The sequence below is a fragment of the Capsicum annuum genome, chromosome 7, assembly GCF_002878395.1.
Source record: "Capsicum annuum cultivar UCD-10X-F1 chromosome 7, UCD10Xv1.1, whole genome shotgun sequence".
Taxonomy (NCBI): Eukaryota; Viridiplantae; Streptophyta; class Magnoliopsida; order Solanales; family Solanaceae; genus Capsicum; species Capsicum annuum.
In genome coordinates, this window is record NC_061117.1 from 714,489 (window position 1) to 738,894 (window position 24,406).

General features: G+C 34.9%; 4 protein-coding genes across 4 annotated transcripts; 3 read left to right on the plus strand and 1 right to left on the minus strand.

The window, feature by feature from the left end:
• Positions 1-623: 623 nt before the first annotated feature.
• LOC107876988 (pathogenesis-related protein PR-1) lies at positions 624-5,043 on the plus strand. The gene is made up of 3 exons (XM_016723787.2): positions 624-1,174; positions 3,446-3,558; positions 4,710-5,043. The coding sequence occupies exons 1-3, from the start codon at positions 676-678 to the stop codon at positions 4,854-4,856; spliced, it is 759 nt and encodes a 252-aa protein (XP_016579273.2). The 5' UTR covers positions 624-675; the 3' UTR covers positions 4,857-5,043.
• A 1,982-nt stretch (positions 5,044-7,025) lies between these two features.
• Positions 7,026-7,831, plus strand: LOC107877494 (pathogenesis-related protein PR-1). Its single transcript, XM_016724144.2, has one exon. It carries the CDS (start codon positions 7,101-7,103, stop codon positions 7,698-7,700), a length of 600 nt encoding a protein of 199 aa, XP_016579630.1. The 5' UTR covers positions 7,026-7,100; the 3' UTR covers positions 7,701-7,831.
• Positions 7,832-12,134: 4,303 nt separating this feature from the next.
• Positions 12,135-22,008, plus strand: LOC107877493. The gene is made up of 10 exons (XM_016724143.2): positions 12,135-12,639; positions 15,298-15,365; positions 16,481-16,551; positions 16,678-16,953; positions 18,470-18,633; positions 18,748-18,803; positions 19,362-19,414; positions 19,511-19,631; positions 20,885-20,982; positions 21,632-22,008. Exons 1-10 carry the CDS (start codon positions 12,314-12,316, stop codon positions 21,701-21,703), a joined length of 1,305 nt encoding a protein of 434 aa, XP_016579629.1. The 5' UTR covers positions 12,135-12,313; the 3' UTR covers positions 21,704-22,008.
• On the minus strand, positions 21,963-24,108 carry LOC107877492 (stemmadenine O-acetyltransferase). The gene has a single exon (XM_016724142.2). It carries the CDS (start codon positions 23,729-23,731, stop codon positions 22,343-22,345), a length of 1,389 nt encoding a protein of 462 aa, XP_016579628.1. The 5' UTR covers positions 23,732-24,108; the 3' UTR covers positions 21,963-22,342.
• Between the last annotated feature and the right edge of the window lie 298 nt (positions 24,109-24,406).

A 24,406-nucleotide genomic window follows, 5' to 3' on the forward strand; every position in this document is an offset into this window, starting at 1 on the left:
AGTTTTAAAAGACTGTCACATAAATGGACATTCTATAAAAACAAAGAAAAATAACACGGAGAACTTCATCAATAAACAACAAAATATTCATCTCTAGTCTTGTTTCATAACATACCAACGATAGATTATCAAATATTCTATTAGCTACACACTATTTAACGATAATTTAGCGATATCAAAAAACTTCTGTCAGTAAACAACAAAATATTCATCTCCGATCTTGTTTAACAACATACCAACGGTAGATTATCAAATATTCTATTAGATACACACCATTTAACGACAATTCAACGACAATTCAACGATATCAAGGATAGATTATCAAAAATTCTATTAGCTACACGCTATTTAACGACAGTTTGAGCTAATTCTTTTTTTATTTTTAATGAAGGGAAACATTAAAAAAAAAAACATTCTTATAATATAAATGGTCAAAGGGGATTAGATTTCTTTAAACTAAATTCTTTTCTTATCATTATGATTTTTTTTTTAATTTTCAATCTACAAAACACAAGTGTGGTAATCATTATCGAACATGGGTGCCACCAAATAAGTTTGACACTTTAATCCACCAACTCTTTTTTTCTTTTTTTTTTTCATATAAATACTATATACTATATATACCCAACCCCCCAAACCAAAAGTACTTAACCAAAAAAAAATAAAAACATAAAAATGAATTCTTACTATTTTTTGTTCCCTCTTTTGCTACTCTTCATTATTTCATCAACCACCAATGGCCTTACTCAACAACAACAATATGTTATGCAAAAATACACAAATAATAATTTCATTCAACAATTTTTAGCACCACAAAATGCAGCACGTTCAGCATTGAGATTAAAACCATTAGTATGGGATAAAAAATTGGAGAATTATGCAAAATGGTATGCAAATCAAAGAAGGTATGATTGTCAATTAATACATTCAAATGGACCTTATGGTGAAAATATTTTTTGGGGAAGTGGGAACGGTTGGTCGCCAGCCCAGGCTGCGGCAGCCTGGGTTGGCGAACGACGTTCGTACAACTATTGGTACAATAGTTGCAATGGGGAACAAGAATGTGGACATTATACACAAATTGTATGGAGAGAAACAAGAAGAATTGGATGTGCTAAAGTTATTTGTTATAATGGATTGGGTGTTTTCATGACTTGTAATTACGATCCTCCTGGTAATTACATTGGTGAAAGACCTTACTAAACTTTTATTTTTTTCTTGAAAAATGCATTGAGTTGTTTTTTTGTATTTTTTTTTTTCTTGAAATTTTGTGTTTCTTGATAAGATATGTGAGACTGAGAAAGGAAATTTCTCACTACCTTGATTAATTTTTGTATCAATAAACAACAAGTGTAATATCAATGATTTGAAAGTTAACTATATTACTTATGTTAATGTGGAAGTTTTTTTTTTTTTTTTTTTTTTATGCCATTGTTGAAAGTTTTTTAGGTTTGTTTGTCTGTCATTTCTGAAGAAGATAAGCCATTGAGAGGGAAATGAAAAAAAAAAAAAACTTTTTCTTTCGAGATAAATTCAGAATTTGAAATTTATGAGTCGAGTTTATATATATACTAAATTTGCCCATGTCTTGTGCATGCATAGCTTCTTTAGTAGATTTTCAATTTAAATATAGAATTTAGGTATAAGTTATTGAATTTTGAGTAATTCATGTTTATGTTGCTCCAACTTTTTTGAAAATGTCAATAACAATAATATATTATGTGAAACTTCACAAGTGAGGTCTAGAGAGGATAGAGTGCACGCTGAACTTATCACTATCCTGTAGAGGTAGAGAGACTGCTTCCAAACTCTTCGAAAATGTCATTGAGTGCATATCGAATCCTTCAAAGGTAGCGCATTTTCGAACGATTCGACACGAGTGCGCCAGTACAATAATATTTTTAAAGAGTTTGAGCAACTTAGATCAGTGTCTCTATGCCTATACCCGCCGTTCCAGTACGCTCTTCTATAGCTCAATTCTTATTCTAGTACTCCCTTCGTTTCAATTTTATATTTATTTATATCTAACTTTTTCTAGGTCCGTTCAGAAAAAAAAAATCTTTATTTTTAAATAATCTTTAAATTTTAATTTTTCACATAACATGTTTATGATAAGAGTAAAGAACATTTCAATACACTTTACATATCTTTTAACTTTAACACCATAAGATTCATCTTTCTTACTTTCTTAAATCATACATTAAAATTAAACAAACAAATTAAAATGAATAAACTATTACTTATTACTATTATTATATTCCTGTTGTTTCACACACTTTATTTCTTTTCTTCTATCCTTCCAATTCTTTTTTGTTGTTTTTTATTTCTATGTTTTGGAATGAGGGAATAAGTCAGAACAACAGCTGGCAATTTAGAAAGATGAGGAATATTTGGGACATAATTAACAAAATCATAACATAGTCATAGGTTTTACAAAATAATATTTGTTTATAAAGAATCTAAAGTAGAACATTAATTATTATATAAAATAAATATTTTAAGATATCTTTGTTTACCAACATATGATTAGGATCTCTTCCTTCATAATTAGACGTCTCGAATTTTAACTTCCGAGATTGAAAAAAGTATAGTTGAGATTGTCGGCCTTAAAAAATGAATCTTACAATATATGAATTCGAATTTAATCGAATCTTAATATGAATATTAAAAAATATATATATATAAAACACCAATAATCTGACAATAAGCAGACCAATTGCCAGCCTAATTAAGAGAAGACTTCTTGAAGACTATGCTCCTCTCTGGATATAATTATTATAATTATTCTTATGATTATAATAATAATAGTATTTTTAGAATAATAATAATAATAATAATATATTCGGTTTTCCAATTTTTTATTTTAAATATAATGCATTTCTTAAAACTATGTCATTAACTAAAAGTTTTGTGTTCAAACAGTATTAAAAATGTAGAATTCGAGCCTTTAAAATTGAGAAACTCTTATATGAAACGCTTTCTCCTTTGATGACTCCTACGCGATACAAATCAGATGAGTTTAAGAGATCAGTGGATATCAAATATGTTCTAATTATACTCAGAATCGTGTTCTAATTTTACTTTAATGATTTTGCTCCAGTTCGAGCCTTTAAGAAGTGTTTTCTCTATAATAAGACTGGAACAATCAATATAAATCTAAATTAGTCAAGCTAGCGAGTATCGAATTCCAAATTGTTATTTCAAAAGATATATTATATACTCTACTTCTTCTTTCTTTTTTTTCATTTTGTTTTTATTGATTGTCATTTCATTTTCATAATTATTGTGTGTAGACCCAATAAATGACAAAGTCGAAACATATTTTTGTGGTAGAAATAAATACTACGATTTCTTGATTTTTATTGCCACATATCTTTCATGTATTCTCTCTTTCAAAACCTTTATCTTCTCTCTATCCACTTTTTTTTTATTTGGTGTCGTGTAGGGTCCCATTTGAGGGAAAGTGCTCCCTATCAAGCATTTTTCCATACCCAGGGCTCAAACCCAAGACCTCTGATTAAGAGAGGAGCAACATCATCCGCTGCACTACATCCTTCGGTGACTTCTCTCTATCCACATTTACTTCCCTATCACTTCATGCACAATAAATACAACTAGAAAAATGATATTCCTTGTTTTAAAAAAAATAAAATTACTATCTATATTTCTTTCTAATTTGCTTTTTAAAAAATGATTCTTTTTTAATAATATTTTAATTTTAACTTTTCACGTAACATATTTAAAATTATAAGATTAAAAGATATTTAATTTATGATCACAAAATTTAAAAATCTTCTTTATTTTTTAAATTTTATGTGTCAAGTCAAAATAGCTTATTCGTTTAAAACCAGAGGGAGTAATAGCAATATGGTTAATTATGTGAAGTACTCAAATGATGTTATTGTTATCTATTTGTCTTTAACTTTGGAGAACCATACCTCAAGTGCACATGTTACGATACTATAATTTTTAATGATTATAGCCAATTTCCATAATTTGATACATGAAACATAATTATTGATTATTTTTAAGAAAATCAATTTATGAATGGATAATTATATAGTCCTTATGCCCTCAAATTGGTCATAATGATTCATTGGATATATTGTAAGTTTGTAACTAGTAATTATTGAACCACTAAATGTTGCTGTGAGAATTAAGTATTTCTTCATCGTTAACGAAAAACTTGGAGTTTCGAGTTTCAGTCTTGGAAACGAAGTCGTCTTTAGCAGGGTGTCTTTACTCTTTACCCTCTAAAGTAGGACTTTCTTGACGGGAATTTAAATTTATCGGATGTCAAAATGAGTACTGAACATTGAATGTGAAATCGAAAAAATAATAATTTGATATTTGAGCTGACAACATAAAGGTCTACTTGAAGCATTTATATTGAATCTGATTAGAACCGGTCCACTTTAAATTGGGCCTCTAGTTAGGCTGGGCTTGAACCTCAATTATGGGAGAATTTGAAAAATAGCCAACTTTGGTTTGCTAATCAACTCAAAACTATTTAAACTTTAGCCACTTCTTAGTTTTTAATGCACAAAACCAGTGTCACTCGAGTGGGGGCTTGACGTGTGATCATAGGCCTTATCTGTGCATTAGATATTTTATTAATTATTGTATTATCCGAGTGGGGCGTGACTTGACATTGAAGGTCACTGTAGACTATGACAATCAGTAATTATCTCACAACAAACACCATACAGGTAACGCCTTCCAATCATAAGCACAAAAACTATCGACGCCAACTCCAAGTCAAGAGTGGGATAGTTGCGCTCATGCACCTTTGGCTATACTCACATGACCACTTTGTACTGACTAGAGAAATCGAGATATTCTACATTAAACGATAAATATATAGTACTTAAAAGTTTTCATATGCATTCTACAACCGTGGTGAAACATGGCAAGTTGGTAATGGTGCCATCTGCGCATGGTCCAGCTCTCATAACCAATCACTCATATGCTCATTTCCTCCTGACTAGCAAAATCGAGATATTCTACATTCAACGATAAATGTATAGTACTTAAAAGTTTTCATATGTATTCCACAACTGTCGTGAAACACGATAATTTGCTAATGGTGCCATCTGCGTGTGGTCCTGCTCTCGTAACCAACCACTCATATGTTCATTTCGTCCTGACTAGCAAAATCGAGATATTCTACATTCAACGATAAATATATAGTACTTAAAAGTTTTCATATGTATTCCACAACTATCGTGAAACACGAAAATTTGCTAATGATGCCATCTGCGCATGGTCCAATTCTCGTAACCGATCACTGGTATGTTCATTTCGTCCTGACTAGCAGAATCGAGATCATCAACAAATAGTACCTGAAACCTTTCGTATGTGTTCCAACTTCCAATCGTTACGATACGTGTCGATTTTCTAGTAGTGTCATGTAGAAATTTTTCAATGGACCATTTTTTGTCAAGTTGTCACCATCACATAGAGCAAATTATAAGAAGAAAAAGTTCACGGACTCAACATATGCAATTATTAATCAATGCCATGACAAAAAATTGGCCAATTCTTTGCATAAATTGTCAAATGACACCATTATTTTGTTATCTTTACAACCATACAATATTACAAAAAATGATTAGTATGATTGACCCACATAACATGCAATTTTTCTATAAAGGAACACTAATATTGGTGGCAGTTCGGTGCACTAAAGTGTCCTTCGCTAAGCGCAGAATTTGTAGGAGGATCCCATTATAAGGGTGTATTGTACGCAGTTTTACCTTGCATTTCTGTCAGAGTCTATTTTCAAGGACCCGTGACCTCCTGATCACATGGCAATAATTTTATCAGTTACTCTAAGGCTCCCTTTCGACACTAATATTGGTGATGTTTGAATGATCATTCAGTGTAATCTCATAAGTAAACTCTAAGTAGGTTAGTGTATACACAATCTTACTCCTATGTTGTGAAGGTAGAGAAGTTCTTACGATAGATTCTGAGCTCAAATGAATATATCAAAATTAGTAAAAAAAGAATATGAAAATACAGTAGTGAAGAAACCATATAGGATATAATAGAGAAAATAAACAGTAAAAATAACAAACGGTACGATAACTGAAGCAAAAGACACACAACATGTAAGAATAAAATTGAAGCATAAGATAGTAGGAGAATACTAAATATATTATTGATAAAGAAACTAGACAATTGATCGACTATCTATGAACCTTTTATCCTAATCTTCGGTCTCCATTTATCAATGATCTAAGCTAAGGCTAAGGTGTGACGTGTCCTGTCTAATCACCTCTTCTCAAAAATTTCTCAATTTGCCTCTACCTCTCCTAATTAGATCCACCATAGTCAACCTCTCGCACATCTTCACTAAGACATATGTGCATCTCCATATAGAAACTAGACAATGATCGACTACCTATGAACCTTTTATCCTAATCTTTGGCTTTCATAAATCAATGATCATGTTCTCAGTAAGCTAAGGTGTGACATGTCCTGTCTAATCATCTCTTCCCAATAATTTTTCGATCTGTCTCTACCTCTCCTAATTAGATCCACCATAGTCATCCTCTAGCACATCTTCACTGAGACATATGTGCATCTCTGTTGGGTTCGAAATTGAGAGCACATTGTGCGAAAATTTTTAGTTTACAAATCATAAGATAATAAATCAGATGACAAAAAAAACAATACTAAAAAGCATAAAATTATTATATGCTTTGGCCAATCGGCCTACGTATTATAAAACCTAATATCGAAAACATTAAATCCATTGGGAGAAGTCTCCCCCTAAACAAAGACTATTAATGACTATATTGTGGATGCTACCGTGTTATGGTATGAGAAGACGACCTTTCCTCTTAAAAAGAGGTTAGCCAAATATGAAAAAATTTTATATTTTTCTTTTAGAAAAAAGTAAAAGTAATTATGATTATTTTTATTTTCTTTCCAAGAAAAAGTAAAACGTAAATCCTAACAAATCTGTTCCTCACATGGACAAATATTCCTGGAACTCTTATATAATAAAGACATTAGCCACATTATTCAGTACTTCAATTCCCAAAGAATTAAACAATCAATCTGTCTCTCTATAACCAAAATAAATAAATAACATGAAGCTTCTTGTTTTCTTTTTTCTCCTATTTTTCCTTTCATCAATCAGCTCAATCCACACCCTAAAAATCCCCTCAAAATCATCATCACCACTTGATCAAACAAGTCTAAAAAAACTTAACAATGAAACAATAATCTACAAAATCTCAAAACAATTATGTTGGAATTGCTTAGGAGAAGCAATACAATTCTTGTTTCATCACAACTTAGTAAGAGCAACAAAAATGGAATTACCTTTAACATGGGATTCAAATCTTGAAAATTATGCAAAATGGTGGGCAAGTTCAAGAAGACAAGATTGTAGACTAATGCATTCATTTCCAGAAGGTGATTTTAAGTTAGGTGAAAATATTTATTGGGGCAGTGGAAATACTTGGACACCAAGTGATGCTGTTAATGCTTGGGCTGATGAACAAAAGTACTATGATTATGCATCAAATTCATGTGTTGAAGGACAATTATGTGGACATTATACACAAATTGTTTGGAAGAGTACAAGGAAAGTTGGATGTGCTAGAGTTATTTGTGACAGTGGTGATGTTTTCATGACTTGTAATTACTTTCCTCCTGGGAATTATATTGGAGAAAAGCCTTATTGATCTTCATTCAAAATTTGATAATATGTAATGATTTTTTTCTTTTGTGTGTGTGATATATATAGATGATTATGTATAAATATCGAGTCGATCATGTGGTATAATATAATGTCTTTTTGTTTTGTTTTTTTTAAGCATTCAGTATTCAAAATTTTCTTGAGCCGGGGGTCTATCAGATACAACCTCTCTACATGGACTGCATACATCTTACCCTCCCCAGACCCCACTTTGTGGGAACACACTGAGTTTGTTGTTGTTGTTGCTGTTGCTGTTGTAGTATTCAAAATTTATAAGCTCGACTCGACCTATATGTATATACATAATAAAAAGTCGAAGAGAGGTCTATCATGGACGCACATTCACCAATCAAATAATCTCTAATTGAACTAATTATGAAGATGTGACTGTTTAGTTCGAAATTTTAAAATATTATCTAACATAAAGAGTAGTAAGTTTTTTTTTTTATATAATTTTTATTTTATTTATCTATTTTTCGTATAGATTGCCTCAATTTCGATTGGTCTTTAATTTTTGCCTATTAAATTGGTGTTTTTAATTTTAATCCATGTTACTCATCTAATGAAAATTTAATTTGTGGATCAAAGTATTCTTTAGAGAATGTTTACCCTAAGGCATACATTTAGCACTACCTAATTCATATTGGCAAACTTTTTAAGAAAATTTTGCTTCAGGACATAACTTGTATAAAAGAAAAAAAAAATTAAATGTAATAGTTTAATTTAGGGTCGAGTCGTGGGTCCTCGATCAGGGTTTGTTCTCAAGATTTTGATAAAACCCCCATCTTGCCTGAAATTTTAGATAAGGGTCAAGGATCGAGTCTGATACACTTTAACACGAAATTAACCAATTCCACGAGTTGAACTCGAGGAACAGAGGTAGCGGTTCAGGGATCTAATCCGAGAAGATAGCAAGATAGAGAGAATTAAGAGAAGAAGAAGTGAAATGTTATTATTATGAATGAATTAAAATGTAGTATTACAATTTGGTATTTATAGTAGTTGTATCTATTCATAGCTAACTACCAACTAATGTTGTAGCTAACAGATGGGAGTTAACGGTTTTTGGAAACTTTCTACTGTGCAACTGAATTCTAACTAACTAATAACAACTTGCACTTCCACTTAACAACTTGCAACTAACAACTTGCATCAATAACCCTCCTATGAGAGTAGACTTGTCCTCAAGGCTGGAATGAGGGAAACCTATGTTGGACATCAGTGAGGAATTCCCAAGTGGCCTGAAGAACATCGATGTTAGTCTACTTGATAAGCACCTGCACAACAGCCTTGTTGCCTCGCTTCACCATTTTTCTTTCCAACACAGCTTCAAATAATAGACAATAAGGACGGGAGAGATGAAAGACAAGTGGATGATTGATGACTGAAGATACCTTATGACACCTTTTTAACTGAGACACATGAAAGGTGTGATGAATTAGAGCATCAGCTGGCAATAACAACTTGTAGGCTACCACCCCTACCTTAGCAGCAATAGGGTAAGGGCCATAATATTTAGCAGCTAGTTTATTGTAAGGTCTTACAGCAATAAAAACTTGTCTATAGGGTTGTAGTTTCAAATAGACCCAATCTCCAACCTCAAAGCTTCTTTCAGACCTGTGCTTATCAACTAAGGATTTTATTCTCTGTTGAGTCCTCTGTATATGAAATTTCAGAATGCATATAATAGCCTCTCTTGCAGCTAAGGACCTATCAACCATCTCCACTGATGACTCTACAACCAAATTAAGAAGATGAATAGGAGGCCTTTGACCAAAAAGCACCTCATATGGAGAGCATTTAATAGTTGTATGATAAGTGGTATTGTAAAACCATTTAGCTAGGGGTAGATAGTGAGGCCAATCTTTAGGACTATCAAAGCAAAAACACCTCAAGTAAGTTTTCAAGATCCTATTTAATACTTCAGTTTGTCCATCAGTTTGAGGGTGGTAAGTTGTACTTCTTTGCAACTAAACTCCTTGTAATGTGAACAACTCCTACCAGAAAGTACATAGAAATATTAGATCTCTCTCACTGGTTATAGTAGCAGGCATGTCATGAAGCTTGAATACATTGTCCAAGAAGCTTTGAGTTACTGATTGTGCAGTGTATAGGTGCTGCAAACCCATAAAGTGCCCATACTTGCTCAACCTATCCACCACCAACAAAATGACCTTTTCCCCCTGAACTTTAGGTAACCCTTCAATGAAATCTAGACATATATCAATCCATATACCCTCAGGAGTGGGTAATGGTTGTAAAAGACCAGGATATACATCAACATCATACTTACTTCTCTGACAGACATTATATTTATTGATAAAGTGTTTAACATCCTGAGCAAGTGACTTTTAGTAGAAAAAAGGATTGTAACCTCTAAACAGTAGTGTCCATACCAGAATGCCCTTCTTCGCTAGAAGAATGCCACAACTCAATGGTAGTTTTCCTCAATTCTGGATCTGCTCCAACTACTAATCTGCCCTTCCGTCTGAGTTGACCATTACCCCAGGTGAAGAAATTAAAAGGTTGATTCTGCAATTTTGTAATCAATAGCTGCAAAGAAACATCAGTAGACCAAGAATCCTTGATCTTGTCATATAAGGGATCATTAGGAGAAGGGAGGAAGATAGCCAATAATTCACAAATACTAGACAAGGCATCTGCAACCTTTGTTATCCACACCCTTTTTGTATTCAATAGAGAAATCGAAATCTACGAGCTTGGAGATGCCAGCAATTTGAAAATCGGTGTGTATGTTTTGTTCTAGCAAATGCTTTAGTGCCATCTGATCAGTTCTGATAATGAAGAAATTATTCAATAGGTAATGTGACCACTTAGAGACAGCAAAAATAAGAGCAAGTAATTCCCTGTCATACACAAACATTGCTTGATGTTTGGGAGCTAATGATTTACTGATATAAGCTATAAGGTGTCCCCGCTGCATTAGAACAACCCCAATACCTTTTCTATTTGTATCAGTCTCAACTACAAATGGCTTTGAGTAGTCAAGCATGGCCAAGACAGGAACAGAGATCAAAGATTATTTCAGCGTTTCAAAACTTGCAGTACATTCTTATTCCAACTAAAGTTGTCCTTCTTAAGTAGATCATGCAAGGGCCTACTTATTGAACCAAATCCCTTGATAAACCTCATGTAGTAGCCAGCAAGGCCAAGAAGCCCCTTAGTTGTTTGATATTATTAGGCACAGGCCAATTGGACACTGCAATGATCTTTCTAGAATCAGTAGAACACCTTCTGCACTAATAAAATGGCCTAGTTACTCTACCTTAGACGCCCCAAATGCACATTTAGACATTTTAGCATATAATTGAAACTTTAACATCATATCAAATACTGCTTTAACATGCTCAATATGATTAGTCATGGACTTGCTATAGATAAGGATGTCATTAAAGAAAATCAAAACTGTTTTCCTTAACAATAGTCTAAATACTGAGTTCATTAGGTTTTGAAAGGAAGAAGGTGCATTGGCTAACCAAAGGGCATTACCAGAAACTCATAGTGCCCTTCATGAGTTTCTGTAACTACTCTTGGATTTGAAACAATTTTTCATCCATTTCTCCAAAAGCTTGCTCTGGATTCTTGTTTCGAGTAACTGGTATACCGAGGATTGCCTTGCTCTGATACCAAAAGAGATGCACTTTAACACGAAATTAATCAATTCCAGGAGTTGAACTCAAGGAACAGAGTAGTTGTTTAGGGATCTAATCCGAGAAGATAGCCAAGATAGAGAGAATTAAGAGAAGAAGAAGTGAAATGTTATTATTATGAATGAATTAAAATGTAGTATTACAAGTTGGTATTTATAGTTATTCATAGCTAACTACCAACTAATGTTGTAACTAACATATGAGAGTTAACTGTTTTTGGAAACTTTCTACTGTGTAACTGAATTTTAACTAACTAATAACAACTTGCACTTCCACTTAACAACTTGCAAATAACAACTTGCATCAGAGTCCTCGACCAAATCTCGAGTTTTGGGTCTAGGTTAAATTCGAGGCTCGGGTCTTAGATCGAGAATGGATTTTAAGTTAGGGTTGGAGATTAGATCTTGATTTTCGAGTTAAGAACAAGAGTTGAGATTTAGGTCTCGAGTCTTGAGTTGGGGTCAACCCCTTGTTCTAGGGGTTGGTGTCGAGTTCTAAATTAGGGTCGAATTAGGTCTCGAGTCGTGTACTAGGTTCGGGACTTAGGTCTTGAGTCCATTATTTATCTTACGACTTTCTATATCTATATATTATTAAAAGAAAAGGATGCAGCCTTCTCATTAATTCAAGTGGCAGCTTATAAAATTGACACATGTAACTTTTAAGGATAAGTTAGTTTTTATTAATATATAGATTATTTTTATTATTATTATTTAAAAGGAAAAATTGAACTCAATAAAATTTGAAGGACAAAAATTAAACAAAAACTAAAAAAACAACTCTCATAATAGGCCACTCATGTGAGAATGTTAATGCCTTGACTTTGCTAAAATTTATCCTGAAAATCTACTTATGTTTTTGTACTTGTTTCTAACTAATCCAAAAAATTCCCTTTCTTGATGCCCATTTTTTTCTTGATTCTTTACCTATGATCACCAAAATTAAGCAACCCTTTAAGCCTAAGATCCCAATAACATCAACAACATCAACATCAGTCCCACAATTTTCTGGTTCAGTTTTGAGTTTCTCATCAAAGTCAAAATCAAGATTTGACAGATTGTGGGTTGATGAGAATGGGAAAATGGAATTATTGAGAAAATTGAGTAGAGGGTGTTTTAGGAATAGTATAAAGAAAGGTCAGAAGATTGAAATTGAGTCAGTTAATGATGGTGAAGATGTGTTTGATGCTGCTTCTGCTAAGGCAAAAGTACAGCCTGAACATCTTGTTATTATGGTCAATGGTCTTATTGGGAGGTAAAAAGATTGAATTTTTTTGTTATGTGTACTCTCATTTTGATGATATGTTTGTGTTTGTTATAGGAATGATCTTATTGGGAGGTAAAAAGATTGAAATTTTTGTTGTGTTTACTCTCATTTTGATGATAAGTTTGTGTTTGTTATAGGAATGGTCTTATTGGGAGGTAAAAGATTGAATTTTTGTTGTGTTTACTCTCATTTTGATGATATGTTTGTGTTTGTTATAGGAATGGTCTTATTGGGAGGTAAAAAGATTGAATTTTTGTTGTGTTTACTTTCATTTTGATGATATGTTTGTGTTTGTTATAGGAATGGTCTTATTGGGAGGTAAAAATAAAAAGATTGAATTTTTGTTTCATTTACTCTCAAATTTGATGTCTTTAAGGATATGCTTTGTGTTTATTAATGTAGTAATACTATGGTGGTTGTTATAGGAATTTGTTATGTTCTCTCATTTTGATGATATGTTTGTGTTTGTTATAGGAATTTGTTAACTTGTGAAATACTTAGTATGAGGTTCTTGATTCTTTTGTTTTGGCATCATTGTTTGCATTTGTTGTAACCGGTAAAGCAGTGGCGGAGCCAGGATTTTCACTAAGGGGGTTCAGAAATAACATACGAACAAATCGAAGGGGGTCCAGAAATAACATACGAACAAATCGAAGGGGGTTCAACATCTACTATATACACATAAAAAATAATCTTAACCATGTATAAATAGTATAATTTTCCACCGAAAGGGGTTTGGATGAACCCCCTCGCCAAAGGGTAGCTCCGCCCCTGTGGTAAAGTTGTGGTAAAGTTGTTGTCATGTGACTAAGAGGCCACGGGTTTGAGCTGTGGAAACAACCTCTTGCAGAAATACTATAGGTACGGTTGCGTACAATAGACCGTTATGGTTTGGCCCTTATGTTATGTGTTTGTTAATGCAGTTATACTATATTGTTATTATAGGAATTTGTTAACTTGTGAAATATAGTACTATCTCCGTCCCATTTTATGTGGCATCGTTTGACATGACACAGTAATGACTTTTTATTATGGTCAATGGTCATATTGGGAGGTAAATAAAAAATTGAATCTTTGTTTCATTTACTCTCAAATTTGATGTCTCTAAGGATATATTTTGTGTTTGTTAATGTAGTGATACTATGGTGGTTGTATAGGAATTTGTTTAACTTGTGAAATAGTAGTATGATTTTCTTGATTCTTTTGTGTTGGCATCGTTAACAGAAAGCATGAAAAAACATTATGAAAAAGTAACAGTAACAACAAAATAGTGTGATAGTCGAAGTACAAGAGATAGTAGACAGTAACAGAAATTGAAGGACAAAAAACTACGCGAGAAATACTACAACTACTATATGCGAGGATAAGCAAGACAGATCCTGTTCACAGATTAACGAAAATGTGCAAAAGCTTTATTTTCCTTTGCCATTTTATGAGTCTCTTCCTTTTTGCGATACGACCTACTCGCCTTCTACCCTAATCCACGTCCTCCACAACTTCATATCTAAGGTCATGTTGGTGAAACATAAAAAGTGAATTGGCTAAACGCTGGTTTCATATGAGACGATAGTGAGAGAAAATATGCAAGTTCTTGTAGGGATAAGTGCTCCAGATAGTGAGAGATATCTGGAGACTTATAGGCTATGTTGCTCGGACTCTTGAAACATGCCGATGAGTGCGTGTCGGATCCTCCAAAAATAGTGTATTTTTGAAGGATCCCACACGGGTGCGGCAACTTTTTTGGAGAGTTCGAGCAACTTAGCTTATAGGGATGTGCCACATTAGGTCCATGGCTTATGCTCATATTGCATGATGAAGAATTTGAAACTCAATTGGCTATTACATTTACAACAACATACCCAGTGACATAGGGTCTGGGGAGGGTGGTATGTACGCAACTTTACCCCTACCTTGTGAAGGTAGAGAGGTTGTTTCCGACAGAACCTCGGCTGAATTTACTATTACATTTCTCGAAGAAAAATAATAATTTGCGTCTCAACTTATAGCCTGCTAGTAACTGATAAGCGTCCTTGGATCTCTATTACTACCTGTTTGTTCTACCTCATAAATGCGGAGCAAAAATTCTTAAATGTACTTTACTTTCTCATATTTCTTTCTTCGGTAGGTACGTCATAGCTCCTGTATGAATGGTGTTCTATTTCCTTTCTATTTTTATTTTTTTGGCATGGGAGTGGAAGGGAAGAGGAGCATTTGTCTGTATAATTATAGCTTAAAAAGAAGTAGTTGTGCGAAATACGATCTATTGATAGCTTTAGCAACAGTATCTTTAGACTTCCATGCAGAGGATCCATGTTAAGACAAAGAGAAACGGAATAAACTAGAAACAAAAAAAAAAAATCAAAGTTGCAAATTTAACTTAGAAATTTAGAAAAAGCATCATTTTAATAAATTGAGGGATAATGCTGATTTTCGTTGGCACTTTGTCGTCATGTCATTTCTTACAAGTGCTGAAATTAGAGTGTTATAGGGAAACGAGAAAATATTATCAGAAAACTTATGTGTATGCTTCGTAGAAACTCCCTGGCACATTTTTTATGAGAATTTAAAATGTTGCATACTTTTCGAGTGCTACCAAAATTTCATTCAATCCAAATTTCTTAATAGTTTATTTCTGCCGCTTTGCAGTTCTGCAGATTGGAGATATGCTGCTGAGCAATTTATCAAAAGGCTCCCTGATAAAATTGTCGTTCACTGTAAGTTCAACTTTAGTGATAATATTTTGTTTTTTTTTTCTTCCCCTTTTTGTGGGTTGGACTTCGTCAAATGTCTTCCAATTGGGTGGCAGCAGGGTTGTATCGTTTTTACCTTTTCAGAACTACTGCTGCTACTTCAAATGTAAGAATTTATTTGAGACAGCATAGGGATCACTCTGCTGCAACAGTGCATGTTAATGATAATTTGAGGTTTTTCCAAGGATTAATGAGCATGAAAACCATGTCCCTTCGATGTTTTCATTAACATAGAAGGAGAGGCTTGGAGTCGAAGAATATAAGAGGACAACAAAAGATATAAACATCTGAAACGACATTAGGCGTAGTGGGGTTATGCAAGGACCTTTTTGATGAAATCAGATATATACTTTATCTGAGTATCTTTACCTGAGGTTGACCACCTCCACCAGATAAGGAAGCTCAAGCATCAAAAGAGGCAGCAAAAACGCTTAACGAAACTTGGAAAATATTTCATGCGTCAGGTCTACCTAGACGAAATGCACATGGAGTGTTTGTACGAACTGTTGAAAAGTTTGTTCATGTGATCTCATGAATCGGGATCAAGCATCAGTGCAGATAATATGTAAGTTCCTTGCTCAGTATAATTTGACAATGAAGTGGACTTTGGACATCAATCTCAAGGTAAATGTGAAGCTGGAAGTTATCAGTTGGTTTACATGGCTTACAGTTGGACTATGTCACTTTAGGTTGTGACAAACTAGTAGGTTATGCGTTTAGTTATATCTTTGCTATATCAGAGATCTATTGTAGAAACATTGTTAAAAATTATCAGTATTATTTTTCCATCTGGTTGTGGTGATGGGTAGAATCTTCAAAAAATAGCCCGTAAAGCGCTACTTCGCGTATAAGTGCCTGCACTGAAGTGCTGCTCAAGTGAGGCAAAGTTCACATCCTGAATTGAAGCAAATTTTAAGCCTTAACTACAGCTCAATTGTGCCCTTGATAATACTGTCCAAAATTTTCGAATTTTTTTTTCCTTTCTACATGTTTGCGATGGCGATTGATTGTTGCATATCGTAGCCACTGAGATGAACTAAAGTAGTTTGAACTGACGATAACGCCTTGTGACTTGCCAGGTAGTGAGTGCAATTCTTCAAGGTTGACCTTTGATGGTGTTGACAGGATGGGTGAGAGGCTTGCTAAAGAGGTACTTCGATAATGGCTTTCTGATTATTATATGTTCTTACGGAATGTATTCTATTGCTTAGAAAATGTAAGTCTGTTAGAATAAGTAATTTGAGGCTCGGAAAAAACCTGCTGCTTTATAGTGCAGGTGGAGGATGTGATCAGACGGTGGCCTGGGGTGCGTAAGATCTCTTTTGTTTCTCACTCCTTAGGTGGCCTTGTAGCAAGATATGCCGTTGGGAGGCTGTATGAACCTCCAAAGATAACAGAAGTACTCGATCTTAATGGTTCCGACTTAGTCCGGGAAGAGAATGTATCGGACCAGTGTCACAAGCAGTCTTCGGAAGAAACTGTTGCTGGGTTGGAACCTTTGAACTTCATAACAGTTGCAACTCCGCATTTAGGCTCAAGAGGGAATAATCAGGTGATCCATTATCTCACACTCGGTTTCTTCATTGGTCGATTTTTTCTGCAACTTTAGGTATATTACTATCTGGATTTCAAACTTCGTTGTAGTCATTCCATTTCAAATGCTTAATTACTTAAAAGGTGAAGTTTAGTTAGGCAAGTTTGAGCATAGGCATTTATTAAAAAGCTTCTCATATCGAAATATGTTTGCTGCTTTCGTTTTCAACTTCTTTTTCTTGTGACTAGTGGATAATAGTTGTCCATTCAGCTTTTGCTGGTTGGCGCTAAATTACTAAAGCAAGCAACTTCACTAGAGAAGGATGATCAGTCTTTCCTGTTTCCGGGGTCTATCGGAAACAACCTCTCTTCTTCATATGAGGTAGTAGTATGGACTGCGTACACTTTACCCTCCCCAGACCCCACTTTGTGGGAATACTAGGTATGTTGTTGTTGTTGTTGTTGGCAATCCGTCATCTATGCTTCAATCCTACACTAGTTGAAGTAGAGTATACAAATTTTCTTCCTTATTTCAGCTTTCATCGGGTCTATTTCAGTACATACTGCTGAATAAGTTGTCGTTTAATACAAATTGGTAGTTCTCTACAATCTCGCATTTATCCCTACATTGAGATATATGTCTCAAGCCAATCTAGCAAATTTCATGGTAAATGATGGACCTTATGTAAGTCTAGCAATAAGAAAGCTTTAATACCTACTAGTCAGTCACCTATACGGATCATCTGCTCCTATTAAGTTTTAATCTTCGCTAAATCGAATGGGATCCAAGAGCCTGAAGGTACTTTGTGATAATTTTTCTCCCTATGAAGTCTATCTCTTCTTCTGTTAGCACATTCGAATTCTACAATGTTTCACGTACATACGATGCATATTGAGGTTTTCTTAGGACATATTAAGACCATCTTGACGGACGTTATCTCATTTATTCTTTATTTGCGACGTGCTCGCTCTGTCAATGTTATCATGTTTCAATCTTGTATGGTTGCACATTCATTTTTTAATAGACATGGCGACAGTTCACTTTAGTATATGTGTTTCTTTGATAGTAATTAGTAACGTTCTTGTGTCAAAAATATTTCTATTGAGCTTTCCTTATACTTTGTTCTGTCCCTTCATATGGGATCGCTTATCCATACAATCCTCCATTTCGGTGATTTTTTTATTTTTTTATTTTTTGTAATTTAATGATTTTCTGAGCCGGGGGTCTATCGGAAACAACCTCTCTATCTCACATCTGAGGTAGTGGTATGGACTGCGTACACCTACCCTCCCCAGACGCCACTTGATGGGAATATACGGGGTATGTTGTTGTTGTTGTTGTAATTTAATGATTTTAATTTTTATCGTTTGACTCTGAGGCTTGAAGCAGTTATTGTTGTTTAAATTTTCATCAAAAGCTTGCTTACCTAAATACATCAGTTAACTTTTGATGTCTAAATAAAATTTATTTCCTAGATCACTTCAAAGACCATACTAATTGTGTTCTCTTTGTAATTTTTCGCTGTTTTATCCAGCTGCCACTTCTCTGTGGTCTTCCTTTGCTGGAGAAAGGCGCATCGCAAACTGCTCATTGGATTGTCGGGAGATCTGGAAAGCACCTATTCCTCACCGATAAAGATAACGGGAAGCCTCCCCTCCTCCTCAGGATGGTCAACGATTCAGACGATCTCAAGTTCATGTCAGTATCAATTTTAATATCTTTTTCTTATCGAAGGATGTTGTTGTTGTTGTTATTATCGAAGGATGTGGCAAATGCATTATTGTTTAACATTGTTTTTGGCTTTCTCTGTAGGTCAGGATTACGCTCGTTTAAGCGCCGAGTGGCATATGCAAATGCTAACTACGACCGTATCCTATGAGTTCAATTTTTCTTTTCTGGTCTCTTTATAATTTCTATGCTTTAAGCACACAAATACTGCTCGTATAGTCTGCAAATTTTTTTTGACGCGCGAAACCTTTTAGTAGCTATATTTCGGCTGTAAAACTCTTGGGGTTTGGGATGTTCATTTGATTGGTGTAGCCAATATAAGTTAGATGAACTATTTTTCCTGATCTTAATCAGTTTGAAATCTTTTAATAATTCTGTTTTCTTGTCAAACATTTATTCCGAGATCTTGCTATGGCAGCGGAGATTTTCATAAATTTGATATCATCTTATAAAATTCCTGTTCTTGAATACAAACCTTTAACTTTCCATCTCTTCCTTCTTTGGATTCTTCGACAGTAGAATAATCGCGGACGCTCTTTAAGCACCGTTGACTAGAATCCTTTGTCTTAACCTTTTCCTGGTGCTGTTCGGCTTTACGTACCATTCGAGGCTGTAAACGGTAGTTTAGGTTCTACATGACATGGTCATATGGAATTTACCAAAACTAGAGTTATTTTTATTCTTAACTCGTCTCTAAGATGTTGTTGGATGGAGAACATCGTCAATCCGTCGTCAGGATGAACTTCCAAAGGTTGGTATTCAGTTGACCGATTTGCATTATGTGTGTTAAGAGTACTAATTTGTTGTTTTATATATGTAAAATGGTTTTCTTTTCTTTCTTCTCCAGTCTAACCTTCAAATAAAGGATCAGAAATATCCACATATCGTAAACATTGAGCAAGAAACAACTTTGGCAATTAGCCATAAAGTATCTTCGCTGGAAAGGAAGGAAATGGCTGATTTAGAAGGTTTGTAAACCGTTTAGTTTTATTTTTGAAGCATTCTGAGCTCCAGACAAAGAAAGAAAATGAAAATAAAGTAATAATAGTAACGATACTTACGGAAGGGGAGCCTTGGAGTAACTTAAAGTTGCTGCCATGTGACCAGGAGGTCACAGGTTCAAGCCTTGGAAACAACCTCCGGCAGAAATGCAAGGTAAGGCTGCGTACAATACACTCTTTGTGGTGGGGCCCTTCCCCGGACCCTGCCCATAGCGGGAGGTTTAGTGCACCAGGCTGTCCCTTTAGTAATGATACTTGCGGAAGGGGAGCCTTGGAGTAACTTAAAGTTGTTGTCTGTTCCAACCTCTGGCAAAAATGCAAGGTAAAGCTGCGTACAATACACCCTTGTGTTGGGGCCCTTCCCCAGACCCTGCGCATAGCGGGAGCTTTAGTGCACTGGGCTGTCCCTTTAGTAACGATACTTGCGCCATCTTTTACTTCAACAGTAGTTTATCAAATGTGCATCACACGTTTTCACTAATAAAGGTTATTCTTATCAGAGATCAGTAATGCTTTCTGTCTTCGCAGGCGGAGAAATTGTTTGATATCGATTAAGTTATCCTTTAATATTATTTCATAAAAAACAAGAAACCTTTAGCATTCTATCCTCTGATATGTAAAAGATTTTGAGCAGTAGGATGTCAGCAACGCGGAGTACCATTCACCAACGCTGAGTAGCACACGGAATACTTTATATTGAAAGTTTTCTAATTAGAATAACATTTTAAATTGACAAAAGATTTCGGGAAGCTGAGACCATTTTCCATGGTTCCTCACTTGTGAATTTCATTGGTTATGTTGATGTTGATGATGATGAGGCCATTTTCGATGAGTCCAGGACTGTCCTTCATTTGCTTAGATAGAATAATAATAATAATAAAGCGGATGTAGACCGATAGTGATTTGGATGCTTGATGACCTGCGTATTGCCGATTGTTTGTGACAGTCTTAGTTCTTTATGTATTCTTCAGCAGATTACTGTAACTAATAGCAAATTTATGTAATAAATCTATTCATTCTTATGGCATGCCGCTCCAGAGATTTTAGAAGAGGATTTCGTTGATTACTAACATCTTAACGACAAGCAGTACATTTTCTTCAGTATTCAGATCTTCTTTTGTCCTTTTTCTTCTTTTGGTAACAGTCTACTATGTGGTTATTTGCTGTGCGATCTTTTGCATCGTTGGGGTTCTCACATAACCTTTCTTTTTCCCATTTAGAGGCGATGATTGAAGGCCTTACACAAGTACCATGGGAGCGAATTGATGTTAGCTTTCATGAAAGCAGACAACGATATGTTGCACACAATACTATTCAGGTAAGCTTTAGATTCATTTTTCTTGCTGATATCTTCTAGTTAAGCCACACGTACTATATATTTTTTTCCTTGGACTTGTGTATTCGACTTCTTAAATTTTAAAAGTTTTGACTCTCGTACTTTCTATATTATTCGAGCCTTTTGCTGAAAAGTGAAAACTGTTCCTTTGCTTATTCAAATGGACGAGTAATTAACAAACCAAAACTTCTTGTTCATTTTCATTCTATTCTGTTGGTTACGGTGCAATTGTAACAGTATGCTCCCACTCAAAGTTTCCTCTTTTTGCGATTATCTCTACATGCATTCTCTTGTCTCTGGCTTCCTGCAGTAAGCAGCAGCAAAGTAGCAGGAGTACTTTCTGGTCATCACCTTTTATTGGTCGTCTATTATGTGCAAACAGATGTCAGCGTGAATACGACTTTCTGTTTTTCAATCAAAACGGTCACACAAATTAGGAAAAGTAAGAAACTAACTGTATTTTATCTGTCTGCTATCTAAAAGCTTACACTTATCAGGTCTCGTAAGCATGCAACGCCCTTAGTACATTCTGACTTTGGCATTTAAAATGTTAATTTTTTGTATTATTTTCTTATCGGAATTTCTTTATAGTGTTTTCTTGTGCTTATTTTACGTACTTCGTTTCATTTAGGTGAAGACTTATTGGCTAAATTCAGATGGCGCAGATGTGATTGAACATATGATCGATAACTTCCTTCTCTAATTGTCTGTCATCGAGGAATTGTCTGTCTTGGTGATAGCTCCTTTTACTTATCATTACTAAGTCCTAGTCACAATCATGACCGCGAATTGAAGCATCATCGCTAAATCCTAGTAACAAGCATGACCGCGAACTGGAGCATTATCGCTAAATTATTGTCTTGTATGTATTTGTATCTTCAAGAACCTCACAATGTTCCCATTGATCAGAATTTTCTCATTTTTCTTTCATTTGTGCTTACTGTATTTTGTTGACAGATTGCTTTGTGAGTGACTATAATAGAAAGAAATGTTCAGTTGATCAATCAATCATACATTTTGATTTGTGGAAAATCTTCTGTTTTCTTTCAAGAGAAAATGCACTGCCCTGTTTCCATCCTAAACTATACACGAAATTGCCGAGACACACTAGAACTTTAGGAGGGTCCTATTACCCCCGGACTAATTAAAACCGTACTCTTGGCAACCTTAGCGCCTACGTGGACCTTCAGTGTGTTGATTCATTGAAGTGCCACGTAGGCGCTAAGGTTGCCAAAAATACGATTTTAATTAGTCCAGGGGTAATAAGACCCTCCTAAAGTTCGGGTGTGTCTCAATAATTTCGTTTATACTTGAGGATGGAAACAGTGCATTTACTCTTCTTTCAATCGAGATCACAAATTACATCTAATGAAGTAAACTCTTGAAGGTCTTTGTCTTGTTCAAACAATGTCAATTCTTCATCAGTCATAATAGCCCAAGCTTCAATTCCACCAGCAAATTCTGCAGAATCTAACAGAACAACATTATCTTTCACTCCAACGATCGCGACAACCTTCAAAATAGACTCACCCCATCCGAAGTTTGCTTCATTAATCGGAAAGTTGCACCAACTTCCAATTGTTAACACGCGAACATGGCTCCCTTGACTCATGATCAATTCTCCGAGTTGGTTAAAATTACTCTTAACGAACTCAAAACCACCCTCTCCGCGGATTTTCTCCATGTAATTACCAGCAATTCTCCCAATTGCGCTCTTTATCTTCCCAACCATAGACAACCAATTGTCACCTACACTTGCTATAGCATTTGTTATCAAGAAGAAGTTCCCAAATGAGCTTTCAGGCAAAGGTGGAACTATCCTTTGCCTTACATTCATTGGGATAACAACAACTGAGTTGCATCCTTTTGCAACCATGAAACATTTCCATAACAAAGCACTTACTACTTCTACACGCGTCGCGTTTTCATTGTAACCATAGTTCATCAACTTACTCTTCATTTTAGCTATGTTTGGAGCTGTAAAAACGAATCTTTTTACTGCTAGCTTTTCAGCGACAGGCTGAATCGCTACGCACTTTTTGTCTGGCGTGTCATCAGTTGTCCCTCTTGGCGGAAAGATTGATGATAAAGAGATGAAAGTAGAGTCTTTTTTCACCTTCTTGTTGCCTATGTCACTTGGATTCTTCAAAAACACCGGTGGGTGCGTGTCAGATCCTTCAAAAGAGTCCGCGCCACATTTGTTGTTTCTTAATCCTTCGCTCGCATCGCACCAGTTCTTGATGAATGTACAAAGGCTAGAAGCATCACCAATCTTATGCGTCATGGAGATACCAACCGCTATGCCACCACAGTCGAATAAGTTAACTTGTACGGCTAAAAGTTCTTGAAAATTCGACGAGGTGCCATCTGAATTATAAGGTGTTAACTTCACCAATTCACTGGACTTTGGGTTCTTGACGATGTCGAAAACTGAACCATCCACTTGTGTTTCTTGATAGTAAACTCCTTCATCATTACAATCAATTGAACATTGAGACTTCATTCTTCCAGCCAAAGGATAAAACTGAGTTAAAGTTTGTGAAAGTGAAGTCTTTAAGTGTCTGCATATTTGTGATTGTGTGACAGTTTCACTTTTTTTGTAGAACAAAATGAGTGGAATTGAAGAATGAGGTATTATTTCATCTATGAAAGATATCTTATGCTCTCTAAGTTCATCTGGAGTTGCAGATGATGGCTTGATAACCTCTTCACAGATCTTGACTACTTTCATTTTTTTTTCGTCTCGAGACGGTAAGTGAAGAAAGTGACTTGTTTCTTGTTTTTATAAGCGGCCGCGTTAAACTTCTATACACTGACAGTATAAACTTTTCAAGAAAATAAGACAGTGATCGATCTTCTACGATAGGTTAAAGAAGAATCTTCTTCTCCCATGAAGAGACAAATGCTACAAAGACAATTGCAGATTAAGTCCTTATCACTGTGTTTAGTATAATAATTATAGTACTAATTATGATAAAACAATGTTGTTTAAGTGAACTGCTTTATACAGGCTTTTTCATAAATAATTCAAATTGTTCTTTGACTGAATAAAATAAATAAAGTTAAAGAGCTTTAGTCCTTGTCTTGTGACTGTGTCTGATAGTAACTAATGGATAAATGGAATATATATTTCAATAATTGAATTTGTGGAATAGTTAGACTATTAAGTCCTTGTCATGTGTTTGTGTCTGATAGTAAAAGGCATGTAAGGGTATATTAAAGTTTCTGCTATGCGCAGGGTCCAGGAAAGAGCCCCACCGTAAGGGTATATTGTACGCAACCTTACCTTACATTTCTGTCGGAGGCTGTTTCCAAGGCTTGAACCCGTGACCTTCGGGTCACATAGCAACAACTTTACCAGTTACTCCAGGCTCCCCTTCTGATTGTGTCCGGTAGTAACTAATGA